The following is a 23,789-nucleotide window of genomic DNA, read 5'->3' on the forward strand; positions in this document are numbered from 1 at the left end:
GTATGCGGAATAAATGACCAAAAAAAGTCCGTCTGAGTTGAGCATCTTTTATTCTCCATTTTCCTTATTTTCCTTGATATAAATCAGAGGATGAATAAACAGTGATAGTTATTAGGGCCCGACTGATACTGGATTTTAGGGGCTGATGCCGTTACTGATGTTAGGGAGCAAAAGAAATCCTGATATCGATATATTGGCTCATAATGTTATATGTACAGAATATATACATGAACACAATTTTTTTTTTATAGCAACGATCCCTTAAATGTGGTTATCAAACACGTGACAAAGATGTAATTGAGGCCGTGATATTTTACAGTTTACGGATAAACTTGTAAATTGTATTAAATGACGTCAGTGCACTGAAACGGTAAACTACACTGTGAATTTAATAATTATAATTAGCTATGAATAAAGAAAACATGCATATACATTAAACTTGAATCAAGAAAAAAACATCAAGTATAAAATGCTGCCTACATAACTTAAATAATTTGCATTTTTCATGTATGCCTAATATTAAAAAATTATACAAGAGGAAGAAAAAAGTAGATGAATTACAGTTTATCATTTTAGTTATGATGATGGACATCACTTTCCGATTTGGATAGGTGTTAAACAAACAATAGTGATTGCTCTAAACAGGAAGACAATAAACAGTCAGACCTTTGTATGTAGGGGGAGTTGTGGGCCAACAGCTCCTGCTGAACGAATTCTTATTGAACAGCTGTTGGCTGTGGCCAAAGCAGAAAATTGTTCTCTTCGTAAATCTTAAGCACCCAGGACACATTCTCGATAAGATCACATGTGCAAAGCCAAGCCCAAAGTGAGCTGTCTCTCTACTCCAGACCAAGTGTGCTGGACACACTGCTTATTCAGATTGCAGACCAAAGAAATCATTGTAGACTTCAGGACCACTAAAAAGACCACTCACAGTGCAGTACCAGTCAAAGCAGAGGCTGTGGAGAGAGTCCCCAGTTTCAAGTTTCTAGGAATCACCATCACAGATAACCTCTACTGGGCTGATAACACCTCAGTGGTAGTACACAAAGCACAACACCTCTACTGTCTGAGGAAGCTAAGTAGAGCCAACCTCCCCCAAATGCTGTTGGTCAACCTTCAAAGATGCACCATAGAGAGCATCCGAACAAACTGCATGACCGCCTGGTACAGCAGCTGCCAAAAAAGCCCTGCACTGTGTTGTAAAAACAGCACAGGACATTGCTGGCACTGAGTTTCCATAACTTGGACACCTCTACAACACTCATTGTGTGAGAAAGGCCAAAAACATCCTCAAAGACACCTCATCCTGGTGGACATAACCTGTTATGGTCCTCCCATCAGACAGGCGCTTCAGATCAATCTATGCACACACCGACAGATTAAAAAAACTTCTTCCCAACTACCATAAACCCTCTGAACCTTGACAATAAGTTATGCTGGTAATGTGCAATACAATCTTTACCATATGTGCAATAATAATGCTGATCGACAATCTGTGCTACTGAGCCTGGTATCATTGCCATATTGTGAATTTTGTCTTTATTCTTTATTTATGCTGTATATATTAATTTAGTTATTTTTCATCAATCTCAATCTGCTTTTCAGTCTTTTCACTATTCCTCCCACCGAATTTTCCTCATTTAAAAAACATTTTTCCCATTGAAGTGCTCCTGTGTCTGCAGCAGCCAGCCCATAAATATCCACCTCTTCACCAATTCCCTGTTGATTTTTAATGGTTTTGGGTTTTTATAAACATGCGTATGTGTTGTATTATTCCATATCTTCATTCACAACACCAAAGCAGTTTAAAACTGATGGATAGCATTTACTTCCAGTGTAAGAATATATAGTCACTTCCCAGCTCCCTCCGTTTGGCAACGTATTATACTGTAACCCACTGATTAAACATAAAAGTATAATTTAGTTGTTTTTAATGGTTTTTAAATGCACCTCTTGGGTTGTCAAATAAGTAATTTCACTGTGCTACACAATGACAATAAAGTGCTTGATTCTTGGAAAAGTGTGTGTTATGTGAGGGGGTGAACAATTTGGTGGAGGGGGGCCAAACGAAACGATTCCTTCAAAAGACTCTGAACGCCCATGGAGACTCCTCCCCCCGTCAAGCAGCGGACCAATCAGCGCCGCCGCCGGCTCTCATTGTGCAAAAGAAAGAAGGAGCCTGCTTTGCGCAACCGTTAGTCGCCATTTTAAAACGATCGACTTACAGTGTGTCGACACAGGCAGCTGTTACGCAGCAAAGCTTTACAGTTTTTGCTATTTTAATCATATTTTTGAGTAGTTTAAGAATCAATGTCTCGATTTAACAATAATCGCGGCGGCATGGGGATGAATCATTTCCAGCCACGCAGAGGAGGAGGACCCGGCGGACCCATACGAGGTGGGCTGATGGGAAACCCAAATTTCAGGAATCATCCTTTTCAGAACCAGAATCAACAACGTAGAGGGGGACACAACAACTTCAATAGACCGCCTCACCAGGGGCCTCAGACGACTCCGCAGAAGCCACTACAGAACCAGGGACTACCCATCATTCCCCCGCCGACTCCGGGCCCGGCGCTCACCATGAAAGGCCCGATGCAGCAGCAGAAGCCGGAGGAGCCGCAGACACCGGCGACCCCCGCTACCCCTGCTACCCAGCCCAAGATCCAGTCACCACCACCCAAACCAAACATAACCTCCCCCCAGCCCAACCAGGAGAACAAGAACCAGAACCAGCAGATCAAATCACCGGCGGAAAACACCAATGGACAGCAGCAGAAGCCGCTTCCGAGCCCAAAGTCAGGGCCCCCGCAAGGCCCCAAGTCAGGCCCCCCGCAAGGCATGAAGCCGGGTCTGCAACAGGGCCAGAGGACGGGCCCCCCGCCAGTCCAGAGGACAGGCCCGCAATCAGGCCAGAAGTCAGGCCCCCCGCTAGGCCAGAGGACGGGTCCACAGATGACTCCTAACAAGCCCAGACAGGACCAGGATCGCAAGGCCTCAAACGACAACTCCGACGAGAGCCATCCTAAGGTGTGTAGTGTTATTTGTGGCTATGGCCAGAGCCACCCTGAGGTGTTGTGGTGTTATTTGTGACTACGCCCAGAGCCATCCTACGGTGTTTAGTGTTATTTGTGCCCTTCTATGTTCAGACAGGCGTCGACGGGCTTTGTTGTTAGCTTTGGGTTAGTAGCTTTGTCTATCCGCCATCTTGTGTATAACCCGTGTATTCGTAAAATGTGCTAAAATAAAATAAAAAAAATCAGATAAAATATAAAATATTCAGGGTGGGTTTGATAAATGCCGATTTACAACAGCTCTCCGTGTGCCTTCTAGTTTGCTGTAGATTTAGCTGAAAATATAGGTCAAGTTGATTTTTTCCATTTGAGCACACGGAGCTGGTGGGGGATGGGCGGGTTGGCCACACGAATGCATGAATGAAGGCTAACGTTATCGTAAAAATACTAGACGTAACATAGACAAATCCGCAGTCGTTTCAGCTTTTTATCTTCTTTTTTTAAAGATAACCATTTTTGTTTTTGTCTGAATTTAATTTATTTTATATTGTGGAAAGTGAGATTTCAAATTCATAATGTGATTTTTCTCGTCCAAAAAACAGGAATTCAGGGCGACTCTGTCCATGTTGCTGAAACCCGGTGAGAAGACCTACACACAGCGGTGTCGCCTCTTCATCGGTAACCTGCCCAACGACATCACGGAGGACGAGTTCAGGAAGCTGTTTGCCAAATATGGAGAGCCAAGCGAGGTCTTCATTAACAAGAGCAAAGGCTTCGGTTTCATCCGATTGGTAAGACTGTTTATCCAGTTTTAAGGCAGATACGAGTATCATAGTTGTAATGTGGGAATAAGAACTGCTACAATTAATTCTAAGTCAATTGACTTGCAGCTAACAATTAAAGCAACTTTTTAGTCTTTAAACATGTCAAACTAGTGAATTGTTGCTTAATTGTGATGAATGAATCGCTTAAATATTTTTCGATCTCTCGCAGGAGTCCCGTGCACTCGCCGAAATAGCAAAGGCAGAGTTAGACGACATACCGATGAAAGGAAGACCCCTGCGTGTCCGATTCGCCACACACTCTGCAGCTCTGTCTGTGAAGAACCTGTCACCGTTTGTTTCCAACGAGCTCTTGGAAGAAGCTTTCTCACAGTTTGGCATGGTCGAAAGGGCCATCGTCATCGTTGATGACCGCGGGCGCTCCACAGGCAAGGGCATTGTTGAGTTTGCGTCCAAACCCGCTGCCAGAAAGGCCCTGGACCGTTGCAGTGAGGGCGTTTTCCTGCTCACAGCGTAAGTGAAGTTAAAGTTCAAAAGACACACTTTTGCATTACACATAGTTGGTACACCACCATGAAAGATGCCTTACTTATTTGTCTTCTGTCTGTGGCACCCCTTTCAGGTCACCCAGACCAGTTATCGTGGAGCCTCTCGACCAGTTTGATGATGAAGATGGTCTACCAGAGAAACTGGCACAGAAGAACCCCAGATATCAAGCGTAAGCACACTTTTTCTCTCACTGTTTTCTCCGTTAAGTTGATATGATACTTTTAAATGAAATGTCTAATCATTAGATAATAACGGTTGTTATAGGGTTGCTAGTTGCATTGACGCCCCCTTTAGTCTTTATTGTGCAATTGATTCCTTTCACGTCAGTGTTTTCTGAGCAGCAGATGGTGTGATGTGCTAGTGGGGGGTTTGAAATGGTAATGGTTGAGGAGGTTCAGGGATTGCAGCTGTTAGAAATCAATATGCTTTGTGAAGTAGCAGATGGTAACCTATGTGAATCAAGCTGATGGGTAAGGATGTAGTCCTAAAAACACTCCCAGCTGACTAATGAAAGATCAAAAACAAACCTATTGTGCTATTTAAATTGTCCATTACTACTAACCCTGTTGCGGATACAGTTGTGTAAGCCTAACATGCTGTTTGCTCTGCTAATTTTGTGTACTTTTGATGATTTTGTCCACAGAGAGCGGGACGAACCCCCTCGCTTTGCTCGTCCAGGCACGTTCGAATTCGAGTATTCCAAACGCTGGAAGTCCCTTGACGAAATGGAGAAACAGCAGAGGGACCAAGTGGAGAAGAACATGCGTGAGGCCCGCGAGAAGCTTGAAAGTGAGATGGAGGACGCTTATCACGAACACCAGGCCAACTTGCTCAGACAAGGTGAGAACTGTTTTTTCTGATAGGTTGAAAATAAAAGGTGTTCTTTAATATTTTATTTTAATCACAGGGAAAGATTTGCATCTAATGTTGAAGTATGAACTATTGTTAAGACTGGTTTTGTGTTTCCTTGCAGATCTATTGAGGCGACAGGAAGAACTGCGGCGGATGGAGGAGTTGCACAGTCAGGAGATGCAAAAGAGGAAGGAGATGCAGATAAGGTATTTTATGTTTGGTTATTCAATGAGACAGACTTGCAGGCATCTTCTGATAAACACATTAATACACTATAGTTTCTCGTGGATGATACCTCACTGTCTGGCTCTAATTTTTGTTTCTTTGCTTTGAACAGGCAAGAAGAAGAGCGTCGCAGGCGGGAGGAGGAGATGCTTCGCAAGAGAGAGATGGAAGAACAGATGCGCCGCCAGCGTGAGGAGAACTACAGAATGGGCAACTTCATGGATGTGAGTTAAATTGGAATACAAAATATTATTTAAATGAAGTGATTTAAATGAAGCGTTGTTCATCATATGGTGTCTGGTTTCATGATTATTTTGTCTGTTTTCTTATTACAGAGGGACAGGGAAATGAGAATGAATTCTGGCGGAGCTTTGGGAATGGGTGGTAAGTTATTTGTTCTTTATTGGTTAATTGAGATTATTTTCATTCCTCAACTGACCATAAAGTTATATCAGTGCCTATTTTAATTTTCAACAAAAAATGTAGCCTTATCACTTTGATAAAGGTAGGTTTTATTACAGGCTGTAATATCAGACTGCCTTACTTTTAGCTAAGTGGATCAAATTAGTGTATATATCTTTATACTGCAATCAGGTACTCTCTGTTACACAATTGTGACTTTTTTAATGAACATGTTGTAGTGTATATGTAATATTTCCTATATATTTCCATTAACTGAGCATAATTAGTAGGGCTGTCACGTTTCTCCAAATCCTCGATTCGATTTTATGGCCACAATTCGATTCTCAATCTTTTTTTGGGGGGGTCCTGTTACCGCAGGTGCCTATGCCATTTTTAGACTAGTCATGTCAGTCATGACTGTCAATTGGAAACTTGCTGTAAACAAAAGAATAATCTAGTGACCCTTTTGTAACTGCAGTATGCACTCGTTATATTATGATATTCAAGTTCACAACAAAACAAAAAACTAAATAAAAACATCCATGTCCATAGACATCACTGAACAATTAAGTGCGTTAACTGTCCTAACAGTGTCCTAACTGTATCCTAATAGTAGCATCTCTGGTGCTACAAATACCCCTTAGCGCTAGTTATTGCTTTAGTGCAGACATCCCAACTCTCCCGGAAGTTCAAAGAGTCTCCTGCATATTGATAGCGGCTACCTGACGCCCGCAAATTATCTCCCGGAATCTGCAGCTAGCGAGCGCACGCTACAGAGTGTCTGCTCGCGTGTGAAAGCAAAGCGTCCTGATAACTCTCTGTTGCTGCTTATTAGACCAATCGCACCCCCCTGCCCCCCGACCGACAACCAGTTCGAGTACGGTTGATTTGTCTCCTATCAGCGTTTGCCATGGTGTGTTTTTACCGGCTGCAGGTTCAGGTTAGACGAGGTAATGTTGATTCGCCGCATTTCAACACGTCTGTTTTTTTCCATCTTGACTCGCCTGCGGGACGTGACTTTGGGGGCGTAGCTACATCCTCGAGTCCTCTGTTGATTTCGAAGGTCGAGATTGTGATGTCATTTCGATCGATATTCAATTTACAATCGAGATCATGACACCCCTAATAATTAGTTTATTGTCTCACATGTTTATTAAAAGTTAAATATGTCTACTTGACTTATTATGGTTTTTCTGTTAGATATGCCCTTTGCGGCCAACCAGAAGTTCCCTATGGGTGGACTGGGCTTTGAGGGACAGCCGGGAATGGGACCAGCTGCAGGAGGCTTAATGAACAACGAAATGGTAATGTATCCCACTTTCTGGATGCTCAGTAGTTAATGTAGCTTCTATCTGGCTTTCCTTTTTGCTGGAAAGTCTCCCAGCTGATTTTTAATCTTGACGGCCAGTTGGCTAAGCAATGATTTGTGTTCCTAGCCTTCTTCGAGTGGCTTGTTGTTTGTTGAGTGTGACAGATATATGCTGCCTGCCTAGTAGGGTTTTTTTTTTTTTTTCAATGCCCAGCCAAGCCCCCTCAGTTATATTCACAGGAGTTTACGGCTTTCAGCTAACAAACCATCAACCTGCACTAAATCATAAATTGTTCGCCAGTGTGCTATCGACAGACTTCAGTGGCTCTGTTCTCTCATCACACACTTTGTGTAGTGGACTGCTATTGCAAGCCCTGTCTCATGTGATCTGGACAGGCACTTTTTCTTGACCGGAGGCATTTCACCTACCAGTGTTTTTTTTCCACTTTTACTGTTGATAAAGAGATCATGTTCTTTTAATTCACTTTTCAATGCAGTGCGAGCAGTTTCAAGCATCATCCATCATGAAAAGAAATCAAGCTGTATATAAACAGGCTATGTGTATTTTTGGGTGGAAGTGTGAAGTCCTGTGTAAAGCTCATTTTTTGTGTAGGGATTTAGTCCATCTTCTGGACTAACTTACCGTCTCAAACATTTTTTGTATGTGTATTTTTAGTCTATTTAGTGCAGGTTGATGGTCTAAAGCAATAAATCATTAGCAAATCACTCTAAAATTGAAGCTCACATCAGAATTGATTGACGGGGGCAGGCACAGCCTGGTCAATACTGGACTACGACAGTTATTTCATATACAGTCGGAGATCTACGACTCTGGCAGACTTGTAATACCAGTGTTTGCTTGGTACAGTTAAAGTTGACAGTAAAAATGGCTAGATGCGTGTTACCACTGTAGGTCCTGAATGAAAGTAATTTTCACAATACATTTTCTATCAGGCTTTGTTCTTACATATCACATTTAACAGATTATATTTGCTGTATATGCTCTTATTGAATTTTTGTGTTTAAAATTGTTTGCCTGACACATTTGTAGCTTTTGATAAGTCAACCACTTATGTTTACTCATGCAAATATTAGCTTGGCATTATTCAGTGTTATGGATTTGAAGCAGCATTTGCCCTTAGTCATTTTTGGAAGACTTATATAGGAAATACTTCTTTAGGTTTAAGCCTACTGGAAACAATCTTGTTTGAAGTTGGCAATGCAACAGTCCACAAAGTTGCATCAAGTGTGCACCTTTGACACACTTTAGTTAAATTCATACCTGAACTTGAAGCTTAGTAAAGGTATTATAATTAATTTACGATAATTCAGTTGGCTGAGCAGTTTCATGTTGTACAGATCCAGGTTAAAACGCACTTATCGTCTATTTTCTATTTCTACTTTCTACTGTTTCATTGTAGCCTTGTGTTGTGAATCAAAGCCGCTCTCTATTGTTGAATTTTGTCTGAGGCATTCACTCTTTCTCACGCAATTCTAGTTTCGCAAAAACTTGCTGAATTAGCAAATTGAAGTGCATTAGGGCTGCCCCCTAATGGTCGATGAGAAGAGCCTAGTCGTTCAAGTTTTCAGTGGTCGGTTAGTCCCAAGAAGGAAAGACTCAATTCGGGAGCAGCACCTTGTCAAAATTAATTCAAAACCACATGGCTGGACTGTGTATGAAATGCTATGGACACAGGAAGTGGTGACAGTCAGTCAGGGATAGACAATGGCGTTTACACGCCTCGTCCCTGCCTTTTATTAGTTAGTTACCATATCGAAAGAGAAATCCAAAGTGTGGGATCATTTTGAGAGAGTAAAGGACAACGCCAAGAAGGTAAAATGCAAACATTCGCCAATCAACTTCAAACTTGACTCATCTGAAACACGCAAGTAGCATTAGCCAATTAGCATGGTTGATAAATAATATGTAGTGTCATTAAACCTGCAACGACTTGTCGGCTATTGACTCTTAATAACAAATATTAGTTGACAAGGACTTTCTTTAGTCGGGGGCAGCTCTAAAGTGCATACTGTTAACCAAATTGCTTCCTTGAAAAGGTCTGGAAAATGTGTTGTGCTGAATGTCTTGTAATGTAAATTTTTTTCTGCCTAAGTCTTTATTTCCACACATGTATTTGTGGTACAGTCCTTGTACTTCCAGATGCTTGACACAATAGGAAACAATAGTCAATTTAATCAAGTGCCACAAGAGTTTCTGTGCCCGCTGGACCAAAGATGGATACACCATAATTTCTTTTGAGGAAACTTTAAAATTCAGATAATTCAGAGTTGATAACACTGACATATCATTACATATTATAAACCATTTTTGCCAAATTTCTAAGTAAACATAAATATTAGTTTGAAAATGCCAAGTATATTTGGTTAATACCTCTTTCATAGAGGTTTGGGCATTTATCTGTTGCCATCGTCAGTGATAATAAAGAGGTAAATCTGGCTAGCATTTACAAACGCTAGACCTGATAATCAATAAGGACTAAAGCCTAATCTTGGCATGCACTGGAGAGACCGTACTAGGTAGGCACTGACTAACGAAAGCATTACCCTCTCTTCCTTTTCCGTATGTAACCTGTGGCACCTGTGGACCTTCAATATTGGAACGAACCGTTTCTTCGGATGTGTCTCCTGCTGGTTTTGTCGTAAATGTGCTCAAAATATAAAAACCGTCTATTGCCATACCTATTTATACACCTCCATATGGACATGAACTGTGTGCTTGTGCACTGACGCCATCCAATTCCTAATTCCCCAACCTCCTATCTGCCTACATGGCAAATTGACCCCTACAGCGCAATGAGCGCTTCGCCCAGGGTGGTCCTAGGGGAATGGGTCCTGGTAACCCCGGGTACGGCAGGGTCCGCGAGGAGTTTGATGGTCCTACTAAGAAACCCCGTTTTTAAACGCTTCCCTTTGATGCTCTTAGCAGCACCATTTGTATAGATTCTCCAAAACAAATATGTTGAGCTACATTTCTTGTATTTAAGTTTAAAATGTTGCTACGTTTTAGCTTGACACTTTTCTCTTTTTATTACAAAGTCAATATTTTCATTTATTTTGTATTGTCAGTAGTATGAAAAATAGGTCACATTCGTGTGATCCATTAGTTCTATCTAACCCCTGTATGATTTACTTTTCTAGATGTATTATGCTCTGTGAGTCGTCGTGAAGTGATAACTGTAAAATATTTCTCTACTTTCTATGGCTGTGTTTTGTGCCATACATTTGGAGTCAAAGCATGTATTATAATAAAGAGACATTGGTTCTATCAGGACAAACCAAACATTTATTCTTAAAAGTTGAATTATTGTTCAAAAACAATCAAACTCCAATTGGTTGTTCACACTAATTAAATACTGTGGATAGATTTGCCACATTAGGTCTTAAAGGCTCTATGTGTTATCTCTGCCACAATCCTGATATCTTTTATTCAGTGACATATATTTATATATAACAAAATCTAATAAACACAAGGCATTGCTCCACGTCAAGCTATGCTTGCTGCTAATGCCCCATGATGTGCTCCACTTCCTTCCCTGTAAATACAAAAAGGATAACTTGTAAATACTAGTATCAGTCAAACAGTTATGTAAAATGACTGTCATTGCCTTGTCAAAATTTGATCTTGAGCAATAGTTATTTAAGGATCAGTGTGTAGGATTTAGTGGCGTCTTGCGGAGAGGTTGCAGATTGCAACCAACTGAATACCCCTCCACCCTCCTTCTCCCCCTTGAAGTGTGTAGAAGAACCTCCAGTAGCCGTAAAGCTTGCAAGAAACCTGAGAGGCCCTTTTTAGAGTCAGTTCGGTTTAGTTTGTCTGTTCTAGGCTACTCTAGAAACATGTCAGTGGTGGTAGTGTCACGGGATTATACACTGATTAAAACATACTTATCAACATAATATTCAATTTTTACCAAGTCTGCTTCACTAGAGGCCACTAAGTTCTACACACCGGACCTTAAGTGGTGACGATATTGCACCCAGTGCTTATGATTATAGTACATGAACTGCAATGATTTAGATATTCATGATACATGACATTAAACTGTCCACAGATAAAATGGAGCCCTCTGGAGTTATTTTCTATATTATACTGATTTGTTTCATTAACACCTTTACAGTCATTCTTCAGGAAAGCAGAAATACTACACATAGAACCTTTAAGAAAGCTTGTGGTGGAGTGTGTGGTTATGGGTAACCAAGCTGGACACAAACTTGTCTACATACTATTACATACAGCTAATATTACATTTAGTCTACATTGTGAATATCTTGTGTGCATGCTTGGAGGCTGGAGTTACTGACTACGTTTACATGCAGTCCAATACACAACAACCATAATAAGAAACCACACGTCTGTGTTGCACATTTTAAACCAGTAAAAGCTTTGATATCCAAACAAGTTGGCACCTGAAATTTAGAAATTTCATAAGTGATTGCGCACATGTATATTCACTCACCAGTTACAAACACATTTTTTGTAGTAAATTGACTAGGAGCATTGAAACAACAGTTCCTTGTAGTGTTTCTGCCTTCGATGGGGCTGAATTACTTTGTGATGATGTAGTTGCAATGACACAACCTAGTTGCTACTGGGCTACTTATCATGCTTAGATCACCTTGTTTGTGTTATCTTTCTGATGATAACTGGACATTAAGCTTTTTAATCTTCGGCAACTTTCATTTAGTAGTTGAGTAAAAACAGAGTTGCCCCTAACCTCATTCCCTTAAATAGCTAATAACCATGTCAATAGTTATTATTTTTGACATCCTTTACAAACTTGCATGTAAACGTAGTCATTTTCAGTTGTGGATAATTTTTGGGTACAATAGAGGTCTATAGCGTTAGAAAATAAACATATAAGGAAGTCTTGATTGATGGAATTGGTAGTAAAAATGTTCTTGCTGTAGTTAAGTACTTAGTTGGCATGAGTAAATCTGCCTTAACATGACTAACAGGTCCAAAGGTCCGATTTTAAAAGCGTGATAATCACTAAGAATTTAACCAAATATGTTTCAGATTTGTAATGTATGTCGATGTCAGACCAACATCTCTATTTAGCTAAAACAAAAAAACAAGCAAGATCAAGACCTTCTCAGACGGATGACCAAGTGACCTGTGCTCCTTTGTGACTTTTAATTAAAAAGTTGTACATACCTGACACAGGTGTGATAAAAGTCGGCAAACGACCATTTAAAAAAACAAAAAAAAACAAGTGGTACTGCATTCAAGAAGACAAGAACATCACTTCACAGGAAAATCCAGTCTGAATTTTCAGGGTGTAGTCCTGGCTGATTGGTAACCAATGAAAACTGCATGGAGATGACCTGTACTGCAGTGGAAGTTGTGGCTCATCTGGGCCGATGCTTTATGCTTTCCATTTTTGTCACCAAGGTTTCTTGGTTCAATAATGTATAAACCCTGCTTAACTTTATGCAGATGAATTTATTAATGTGTTGCACAGATGTCTGGCTTGCGCCAGCTATACGTAGAAAAGATGATTCTCTAAGCACCCTCTGTAGTTAGCCCTTGGTAACAGACGAGCACTTGTATTACTTGGCTGTATTATATCGCTTTAAATTTTATTAATTCTCCCCAGATCTGGCTAAGATTTTTTTATTTTTGGATGGCAAGGGGTCAACCTTTGACAACAAACAACTCTCAAACATCACTCTTCATATCATTAATGGAGTACATTCAGCAATACATTTTGTCATTCTAGGAGATGTGTTTATCTGCAGTTTCATTAACATGATCTGTGGCAATATTACGAGAAACACAAACTATCAAAAGAAAACAGAACATTTAAGAACTTTGTTACACACAAATATCTGTTGTCACTGATGATGGAATTTGAAAATTATATTTTCACTCTGGCCCCACCCCAGTGAGGAGTCACTATTATTTTTGGAGGTATCCTTGGTATCTCTTTGGAATCAAAACTTTGGACACCTTCTTTTCATTCACTGACTTGCCTCAGCAAGTGCTTTCAGGGTTATGTGGTAGGTGGAGACGGGCTGAAACCGTGAGTGTAAGTAATCTTATATAAATTACAACTTTAATTTAATTGTCGTTAATTGTGACTAGTATCCTTTGCACTTTACTGCATTTATGTTAAGAGAATGGAAAATATGCTTGATAAATGAAGCAAAACCAGTTGTAATACACAATATTCTTTTTCCTAGAACTAGCTTGACTGTGACATTCTGTGGACTATTGGCGGTGTATTGACATTTTTGTCTTGAGATTAGCACCATGTATCAGTGTACTTTCTAGCACTTGTTTTTTACCCACGCCATTCTTTTTCAAATTACCAAAATGAATAATAAGTGACTTTCCACCTTACCTGTGGACTCACACACATATTCTTCTGGAAACAGTTTTAGTCCATCGTTGGACATCATTTTGAATATCAATTGGATTTTCATTTGTCAAATAGCATTTGAAAAACAATGGGAAGATGTTAAAACAGGGGAGTACTTAAGAGAAATTACGTATTGAAGTACTTTATAGTGTTAACTCTTGTGTACAGTAAGATATTTTCTCTGTACATCTTTAATTTAAGGCGTATTAAAGAACTTAATTAGTTGCAATGACTATCCAGTAAAATGTCCTTGTTTGTGTTGCTTTTGAGAATCCCACAAAGCTGACACCACTGCAAAATAGAGGATTTAATTCACTTTGAATTTGGTAATGTTATTACCAATTATCATTTTCATGGAGTGTTGATTTGAAATGTTACGTGTTTGTGTTATGTACATTTTTTCTTTAACAGGTTGGCCCAACCTTAAACATTATGGACTATGGAAGGAATTTTTGGCTGTATAGCCAGGACTCAAGAATGCTTGCGCAAAGAGACCTTAACACTGGACTTGAGTCCTGAGTTAGTAATGTTCAGCTGGCATTGTGTAAAAAGGTTACAAAGGAACCATAAAGAGGTTTGGAAAAAGGTTGCCATTTGTCGTCAACGTAAATCTACCTTGAGCTGGTGTACTATGGACAGATAGTTGGTGCATAATGTCGATTTAGCACTTTGTCTTTCCTATGAAACCTGTAGATAAAGTATCACACCACTAAACTTTGATATTATATGAGCACAAAAGTGTAGATCATTTTTAATGGATTTATGAGAAATTTTTCATATAATTTGGTAATGTAAATGCAGATCCCCAAAAGTTTTGATAGATGTCACTTCAAATATCCAATGCCTATTTGTATAAAATAGCAATGATATTTGACTCTTGTGGCTAAAAGCCCAGTGATGGGATCAGTGAATTTCATTGCTTTTGTTTTTCTTAGTCATCATACTGTAGTCATCATACTGTAGTCATCAATTTCACCGCAAAATGGTCTATCTAATATTTATCGGAATTAAGTAGTCATTTTTTTGTAGAAATATCAATCAGATTGTGTGAAGGAAAGCCCCATTGTAGACTACAGAAAAAGGTCTGTTGGTTTCTGGCACCTTACAACCGCTAAATTTGCAGAACACTGCCGGTGTATTAATTTTCAGACCTCCAACTTAAATGAACTAGTCAAGGAACAGCTGACTGAGGATTTGTATTTACTGTGGGTCATCCCTGACGGTTTTCCAGATTTGCTTTATTCCTGGAGGAGTTTCTCACTTTATCAAGACGTACAAAACATTTTTAGGTTGACCACTCTTTATGTAGCACTCTTTTGCAAACAGCCAGAGGCTGACTTTTTGAACACTTGGATTTTCTAATTAAAATGTATCCCCTTGAAGTAATTCTTGTCACATAGAAAATTGAAAGTAAGAAGGAAAAGGTAAATACCCACCATTGCTCAAGAGTAAGATAATGAGGGATATATTTTTGCCATCTTGAGGATAAATATTCAAAACAAAACGGTACTCAAAATACTATGGACCAACGTTTAAATTTGAAAACTTGTAATGTTATGTCTGTGTGTTGGTGTTGTGTACAATTTGTTTTCTTTAACAGGTTTGACCATCTTTAAAGGTGTTGGACTATGAGAAGGAACTTTCCATACCAAGAAATTCAAAATCAGTGGAAACCACAGATGTAGCAGTTAAAACATTCAGCTGAAGTTATTTTTAGCTTCTTTTGGAGTGGAGAAGCAATCGCTCTCGAATAGTTTAGAAAACTTGCATTCTTTATTGATGGTGATAGGTGGTTGCTCTGTAGCTTGGATAGTTGGAAGATGGACTTTTTAACATCTGGCCATTCTTCTGGTGGAAGTAAAAGTGTTTGAACTCACTGTGCTAAGCACACTTAACATACTGCATGGTAGTGTTATTACAGAGGTTTGGAACTGGCATTTCTCCTGTTGCAAGCACATGACCCTGCGTTATTAAAATAAAATAAAAAAGAAATCAAATCATTAACACTTTCATTCCTAAATGGCATTTCTTTGTCAAGATTTGTTTAAAAGTAACATCTAGCACACTTTAAATAGGCCTACCACAAGTGGCAATATTACAGAAGTTTGGAACAGGGGTCTCCTGTAGCGCCAATACATTTTGACTTTGCTGTACTAAAGTAAAAAAGCAAATCCAATCATTGACGCAGACCTTTAAGAGAATGCCACATACTACACTTTTAGTGTATGTTTGATTTTTTTTTTTTCTGCAAGAACAAAAACCGCTCAGTTCACAAACATATACAGGAGGTTACAATAAATAGCGTATATTGAAGGTAAGTCACAGGTTACCGGAGTTCAGGTTCAGGAGAAATCTAGTCCAAAGTGATTCGGATAGAGCTGCTAGACTTTATTGAACTGATCTGTTTTGATGTGTAGAATACTTAAATATTCCAAAGGGACCAGCTCAAATACAACCGTACACCAGTCCTTAATAGGAAGACCCTTATCACTAGTCTACCGTAACTTTATTTTTCTAGCAGCAAAAGTAAAAATCTTATATAACCTTTTGCTAGTTGTATTTACACTTGGGAGGCCCAAAATCTATGACATTGGATCCATTTCTAATCTTTTGTCAGATACCTTTTATGTCTTACATAATGCATCTCGCACACTTGACTATAAAGGTTCGGAACAGGGTGTCCCTTATTGCAAACACATTTCACGTAGTGATTGATATAGAAAAGGCAACCACCTCGGACACTAAATAGAATTTTAGATTTGTTTTCGTAATCTCAAACTAACTTAACACATTACACTGTTTGCACAGTGGTTCAGAATAGGAATGTCCCTTATTCCCAACACATTTTGACCTTGCATTATTAAAGCAAAAAAGAATCTGATTTTTGAAACTGACATTCTTAAAGAAGTTTGTCAAAATATGTTGAAATGTAATGTTAAGCACAGTTAATGAATTACTCAACAATATAACAAAGGAACATGGATAACTCACAATTTACCCAACATATTTTGACCTTATTGGAATACAAATGGCATCTACCTTGGACACTTCAATTCGTATACAATTTTTTAAAAACTAATATGATAGGTACTGAACATACTGAACTCAAAAACTATATTATAGAGGTTTGGACCAGGTATGTCCACCTATTGCCAACACATTCTGACTTTGCATTATTAGTGTAAAACTGGAAAACAAAACTTTGACACGGACATTCCTAGAGAATTCCCAACTCAAGTCTTGTGCAAAGGTTGCACCAAGCACACTTGCAGTAACTATTGTATATTACTTGGGTTCACAACAGGGATGTCCCTTATTTCCACCACATTTAGACTCTGAACTGATAATGTAAAAGTGGGAATCAAAACTTCGACAATGACATTCTTAAAGACAAGTTCCAAGTCCAGATTTGTTCATAGATAGCCTCATGGCTTTTCTTAACTGTGCACCCCAACAATATTGGTTCCCTTTGGAAAAAATGTCGATGGAAAACTACACTACCAGACCTCACCTTCTCTGATCACCAAACTACCTGAGGCAGGAAGTCCCATGGAGTCTGTAACCTTGCGTTTGAAGAAAGAGTGGCGTGTTGTGCCGAGTGATTGTGTGTGTTTCTTTGGGAAAATGAGAGGTGTGTTAGCTGCTGTCAGCCAGCTTGTCAAAGACAGGCTGCCCCAATCCACAATAGAGGCTCTTCTCTGCAATTGGGTTACATTGACGATGAGTAGTTCTGCAGAAGTCAGTGGACAGTAAAGCCTGGACTTGTTTGCACTGCAGCCAGAGGTATGCTTACACAGATCAGCTGAACAAGTAAGGTAAGTGTCCCATCCATGTTTATAATACAAGATGCACAGTTCTCCCATAACTTAACTCTTCTCTCTGTCCTCTCATACCATGTCACTGCTCAAGGTGACATTTACAGGGCTTCTGGCATCACACTTGTAAAGAATGGCATCACAGTGCAGATCTTTTGTTCCTCTACCCTTTTGTGTGTGGATGTGGCAAAGCATTATAGCCCGTGCAGTGTGTGTGTGTGGTTGTAGTACTTTGGCTTCTATGTATGTATGCATGAAAGGAACTATGTATGGACGGCTGAGTCACTGGTTCATTACTACGGTTTCCAAACACAGATGTGTGGAATACAGTGCTGAAACCTGACACACAATGCAAATAATGGGCTTGGAAGTGTATCCTGGTTCAAAGTACAAAAGCAACATTTTGTTTAGGCAGTTTATATCTTGAACCGTACTGTATTTTTCAGGTATTTCAGTAGTTTTTTTTTTCATTCTCTATCTGCTGATTTCTTTGGTTTTGATTTTAGTTTATTATATTTAAAAAGTGATCTGCAGTATAAAAAGGCAGGTTGTGTTCAACAATGAAGACCAGCTCATGTGACATCAGTTTCCACTTAAACGAAAGAGCTTCCTTTTATAGTTTCTCTTCTTTGGGCCTGACTTGCATCTTAAACTGTCAACTTTGTGTCTTTAAGCAATGGTGCAGAGCAAAAAATTCTTATATTGTAGTATTTTCATATTTTTTAAATATTACCTTTATATTTAACATATATACTTTAAACAACACTTTGCAGATTTTGACATCTCGAGAAATATTTTCTTAAAATGTGGCCAAAAAATGTCAACTCAAGTCAATCAGTGCTGAATTAGAAAACTACCAAAAAGAAAGTAAGAGCATTGTAGTCAAGGATTAAACTTCGTATTAGTTGGAGGTTTTGTTTACAATCTATTGACCCTGTCAAATCAGAGTTGTACCATCTATTATCACTACTGCCGACCTTCTTTGTCTCTGGCTGAACACTGTCTGCAACTATGAACATGAAATCATGGTATTGGCTTGGGGTGTTTTTGTAGTTTGGAAGTGAAGTGTCTCGTTGGGTTGTTCTGGGTGGGATTGTAGAAACCCCACCCCCCTCTTTGTTAACATACACACTCACCATGCAGAGTGCCTGTACTTTAATCCTTGCGCCACAACCGTTTGACTTTTGTGTGTGTGTGTGTGTGTGTAGATGGGGTTTGGGGTGGATTTCTTCTCTCTGTTGATTTATACAAATACCTAATCTTAAACGGATGATGATTAGTTTCCTCAGTTCATGATCCAGATTTTAATATATTTGGAGCATTGCTCAAAATCATGGATATATTTGATAGGGCTGTTGGTGTTTGATGTGGGCACTCACTACACTTTACATACATCTGTCTCCACAGTTAAGAGCTGTAAACTTTATTTGCTTGACACTATGCACATGTCAACACTCTGCACTTCTTTTAATTTTTAGAACGGAGACCAAATGTAACAGAACAAGCAAACTATACTTCTGTGTATTAAAATCCGTGCCAATGTAGGTTATTAAGCAACCATAAAGACTTGACTGCAATAATGTGACTGACGGTTTGAGTTAAGTAGTTGGTTTTGATCACTGCCTCACGAACCGCCACAGATCTCAATACTTCGCTCACTGGTAACTTGTAGACTCCTCAAACTAAACAGACATTTAAATGACTTTTTTTTTTTAGTCATGATACTGAAGACGTTTGTAGAGCAGATGTATAAAGTGAGACCTGCATACCAGACAATGCACAAACATGAACTTTGAAAGCTGCTTAATTCATATCCTTAAGTTTTGCAATAGTGCTCGACTGAATGTTGAACAGTTTGGCACAAATGGGTTTATTTCACTGAGTGCTTCAGTTATGAGCTGAAAACAGCACTTGCTCTCCTTTCCCCTCTTGATACTCAGTACCTCTTACTGCTCATATTTCGTTGTTCTTCCTGTTATACTTGAATGATGCCATGTCATGCCAGTGACCAGCCAGCCATTTTGAACAAGTACAGTACATCATGACTGGCATTTTTCCTTGTGTTGCTTGTATTATAGAGTTGTCTTGTAGCTGTAAAGGACCATGGTACCTGGAGTTTATGGTTCTTGCAACCTCTGACGAGCCTTGTTCAAGAGGAAAACTACACTGTTCAGCCAATGCAATGAATCAAGCCCTCGATGCTGTCGAGATGTATCCGTCTGCACTGTGATCCATTTTCAAGTCCTCAGTTCTGTTTGGCTAAAGTCTTTTACATCCTGTCTGAGTGTGATGCCAGAATTCCCCATGTGGCTTCTGATGGCCTCGTCTAAATAAAAGGGCCCTGCCCAAACTCTGCAAGACTGACACAGCAAATGACCAGGTCTACCTCTGTACAAGGTTACCCACCTGTTAGGGAACAGCTCCAGCTCTGTTTGGGGTTTTGCAGCAACACCCCTGATGTGTCAGTATGAAGTCAAGCTCTCATGGCTTTGTAATATTACAGTCCCCGAGGATTGCATCAGTGATGAACGTCGTCGTCATTAATTTGTGTCGTCCCCCCTGCAGTTTCTGAACAAATGAACAAATACCAGTTTGCTGAGATGCCTTTCTAAAACCCTACCTGTTTATGAACGTTGTCACACAACTCATGCTACATATTGTACTTCTCTTTACATTGACATACACATTAACAGTTGTTTACTTGTAATGCATGTTCATATCATAACCTATTTGAAACGTGTGTTTGGTCACTGCTCACACACAAAACACACATACACACACTGCATATAGATGCACAGGTTGTCATTTTGTCCTTTAAGGATGGCAACCTCAAATCAGTAATTTCTGACTGCTGACCAGTCCACTATCAGGCTCTCATTGTTTGTCTCTTGCCACAGGAGCCTCGACCAGTTGAAGGAGGCTGAGAATCCACACCGTTAGCCCACGGTAAGGTTTCAGAAGGGCCCTGTGTTTTTATATATGTGCTTTCAGTATAAGTGATAGGGGTTGAAATCCACAATGTCCAGATATTTTGTGCAAAAACACCTTTTTAAAGTTGATTTAGAAGCGTATGGTTCATTAAGTATTCTCCACTTCATTTGGTGTTTTGCAGTCTTATGCTAAATTTAAGTAAATTTTTGCATAATCAGTCTACACTCAGAACCCCATAATGAAAAAGTGAAAACAGACTTTCAGATGTGTGAATTTTTACTCAAGTCAAACTCATACTTAAGGTAATCAACATGACCATTAACCAACCATGATAATTGAAAACATGTTCAGGTTTGCAGGGCTTCTTTAAAAATACTAAATCTTGTCTCACTATTTTAAAGACAGTTTTCATGTTGGTTTGGTGGAGATGGATAATAATTTTTCCATAATTTTTCTTCCTGTTCTGTAGGTAAAATGAAGACTGATATCTGATTAAATGCCAGAGATGCCGGAGCACCAGCTACTCCACTGTGGTGACACCAGGATGACCTCCATGTTAGTTCCTCTTCAAATATTTTGTATCAAATAGGTTGTGACGTGTATTTCAGACTATCAGGTTAATCAGAGTAGTTTTCAGTATTCAGTTAGCTGCAATCTACAAAGCCACCACTAGATGTCACTAAATCCTACACACTGCACCTTTTTTAAATCTCCAAAAAATAACTTGCTTTTTTCTTACAGAGCTGCAGGTGGTGACAAAAGATGTACTAACAGGAGGCAGCCAGCAGAGGACAAGCAGCCTGCAGTCCAGAGGATGGAAGCACTTTTCTTACTTTGAAGTTTCTAAATAAAAAAACATAAACCTGAGCTCTTCTGTTGGTATTTTTTACATGATGCTTGCTGATGATGATGATGATCACTTCATATAATTATGAGTGAAGTGTGAGAGTTAGAAGGGAAACAGGGCCTTTCCCTCATGAAGACACAAAAACAAGAAGAAAAATGACCATCATTTTGCCTGGTGTTCACCTTTATTGATTCTCTGCTCCTTTAACTTGTACCGGATCAGTTGATTAACTGTCACATTCAGTCTACCTGCCTCAGTGCCTCTGCTCTGATGCTCCCTGAGGCCGATCCAGTTACAATTAAGAGTAAAGGTGCAATGTTCCTGGATCACACTTGTATCCTGAAGGTTGGCTGTCAACCCTGGAGGAGGTCCAGCTCAGAAGGGCGCAAGACGATCCGGAGGAGTCTGAAGGCACGAGCTGACCGAGGAAGACTGAATGTGGGTCAGGTTCGTGTTGTCTGACCCGGGCTGCATCCTGGCACAGTGACACTGACTCTGCAAACAGGCTGTTAACAGATACAGGGGTGAGAAAGGAGACAGCAAAGGAGTGAAACAATGAAATCAGATGCTCCCATACACAACCTGAGAGGTTAATGAATGCTTTGTGAATTATTTGTATGTTAAACTACGACCTTCAGTAACCACATCTCAACATAATTAAAACTTTTGAACTTTATTCCTCCAGTAGAGATTAAAACTTGATGAATCTAAACAAAGTTATTATGAAGGCCTGACACATCTGTATTAGTGCAAAAAAATATATTTTTCTATAGCCGGTAATCATAAAACATGCTTAAAATGACTTTACAGAGGTTAAGGCCTTACCCCTAGTAGGCCTCTTTAAACCAAATTAATTGATTAATCCTGAAGGCTGTGCCATCAGTGTGTGAAACTCCTCCTGATGAGCAGGTTGGCACCTTGCATGGCTGCTTCTGCCATCATTGTATGAATGGATGAATGTGGCATGTAGTGTAAAGCGGTTTGAGTGATCGGAGGACTAGACAGGTACTATATAAATGAAATCCATTTACCATTTAGTCTATAAAATATCTAAATAATAAAAATGTCCTGTCATGTCAGATCAACAGTCCAAAACCCAAAGATATTAAGTTTACATTTATAGCACATACAAGCTTTAAATCCTCATATTTTGAAGCCCCAACCAGCAAATGTATGGCATTTTTCCTTAAATAGGCTAAAGACTTGCACTATTTTTATTATCATAATAGTTTCACATTAATTTTCTGCCAATTAATTGTTACAAATAATGCCGAGAAAACACTTTTTCTGGTAGTTTTAGATATTTCATATGTGAGCCACAGTTGAAAATGTTCACATCTATATCCACAGAATTAAAACGCTGTTTACCACCTGTTCTTCGTCTGTAAACTGACCTGAGCAGGAGGGGAAAGGGAGAGAGGGAGAGGGAGAGGAGGTAAAGTAGGTGCTGTCCACCTGACCGTCCCGTAGCCATGCATCATTAATGGACATGCATCATTGATGACGTCCACTGCCCACAGGTGGATCAGTATAGTTCCTTCTCCAATCCAACCCCCCCCCCCCCCCCCAGCTGACGGCGAGATCTAGGTCTTTGCAGTCGTATGCTTGTTTCTGTCATCCTTCATGTGATAATGCTGTCATTTTTAGGGATGTACAGGTGTGCCAGGATAAATCATGATCTAGTTTAACTCTAAGAGCGCATTTTCAGGTATATTCTCCTCCAGGTGCAACAGATCAAAGAGATCCATGAGTGGCACTGCTGGATCTACACCCCCGATAGCTGTGCTCGGCTTGGACATGGACATCAGTGAACCCCATCAGTGGCACCAGAGAGCCACACAGAAGAGCAGAGCTATGGTCCAGACATACATGCTCACCAGCTCGGTGCTCCCGCCGCCCCCAGCAGGAGAAAGCAGGGGTACCAAGACCCCACTGAGGCTGCCCTCCCTGGTAGCCAGAGGACCTCGAAGGAGAAGCAGCATGGCTCGTCTCAGGTGAGCTTAAGTTGTATATTTGGACGGGATTTTAAAGAATTTAGTTTTTGCTACAGAACCAGGTGGGTTCAGTTTACTGTAGGGGTCCCAGTCTGTGCTTCTCATGTACCAAACACCAAACATTTTCTGATTCCAGCTTCTCATACGTGACAATTTGCTGTCTTTCTTTGTTATCTATGACAGTGAATTAATACCTTAAGGTTTGACACTGTTAGTCAGACAAAACAAGAAACATTTAAGATATCATTGTGTCCTCTGAGAAATTGTGAATGCAGTTTTTTCACAATTTTTAAACATTTTCATAAACAATTACTCAAGAAAATACTCTTTACTCAATGTATGTTTTTTTTTCTCCTGATTGTTCGAAGAATCTTACAGGAGTGTGGAAATACTTTCAGTGTTCAATTGTTCATCAAAAACCACTGGATGCTGAGCTCTGTGATTCATTCATAAGAGGCAAAAAACAAACGGGGCTGCTGCATACAATGCTCAGTTTATTAAAGGTTTCTGTGAGTGACAACATCAAGTTGACTTTACCCAGATTGTTCTGAGATATTAAGAAGAGTGAAGGGCTTCAGATGAATAACTTTGTTGTAGACCTGAATTGCTTTGCCGATTAATAGATGATTAGATTAGATTAGATGATCGAGAGAAAGTTTTGATAATTAAGCCAAACTGACAAA

The 23,789-nt window shown here is 39.6% G+C and overlaps 1 protein-coding gene across 2 annotated transcripts; it reads left to right on the forward strand.

Annotated features, from left to right (window-relative positions):
• The first annotated feature begins 2,219 nt into the window (after positions 1–2,219).
• On the forward strand, positions 2,220–21,132 carry sfpq (splicing factor proline/glutamine-rich). 2 transcript variants are annotated; one of them, XR_009927233.1, is made up of 12 exons: positions 2,220–3,033; positions 3,620–3,808; positions 4,011–4,312; positions 4,422–4,517; positions 4,992–5,188; positions 5,322–5,406; positions 5,538–5,649; positions 5,761–5,809; positions 7,028–7,131; positions 20,232–20,280; positions 20,735–20,820; positions 21,007–21,132. XR_009927233.1 is itself a non-coding variant. In XM_062436520.1 (10 exons), the coding sequence occupies exons 1-10, from the start codon at positions 2,314–2,316 to the stop codon at positions 10,055–10,057; spliced, it is 1,965 nt and encodes a 654-aa protein (XP_062292504.1). In that variant the 5' UTR covers positions 2,220–2,313; the 3' UTR covers positions 10,058–18,436. The 2 variants fall into 2 exon arrangements, 1 of the variants encoding a protein (XP_062292504.1); XM_062436520.1 differs by lacking the exons at positions 20,232–20,280; positions 20,735–20,820; positions 21,007–21,132 and adding an exon at positions 9,947–18,436.
• Positions 21,133–23,789: the final 2,657 nt, after the last annotated feature.

This window comes from Scomber scombrus, chromosome 16 (genome assembly GCF_963691925.1).
Source record: "Scomber scombrus chromosome 16, fScoSco1.1, whole genome shotgun sequence".
NCBI lineage: Eukaryota > Metazoa > Chordata > Actinopteri > Scombriformes > Scombridae > Scomber > Scomber scombrus.

Excerpts from the sequence above, each read along its gene's own strand:
- sfpq (XM_062436520.1), top strand. The coding sequence starts at position 2,314 with ATGTCTCGATTTAACAATAATCGCGGCGGCATGGGGATGAATCATTTC. Across the intron at positions 3,809-4,010 it reads GCTTCGGTTTCATCCGATTG|GAGTCCCGTGCACTCGCCGA; the intron begins GTAAGACTGTTT and ends GATCTCTCGCAG. Across the intron at positions 4,313-4,421 it reads GGCGTTTTCCTGCTCACAGC|GTCACCCAGACCAGTTATCG; the intron begins GTAAGTGAAGTT and ends CACCCCTTTCAG.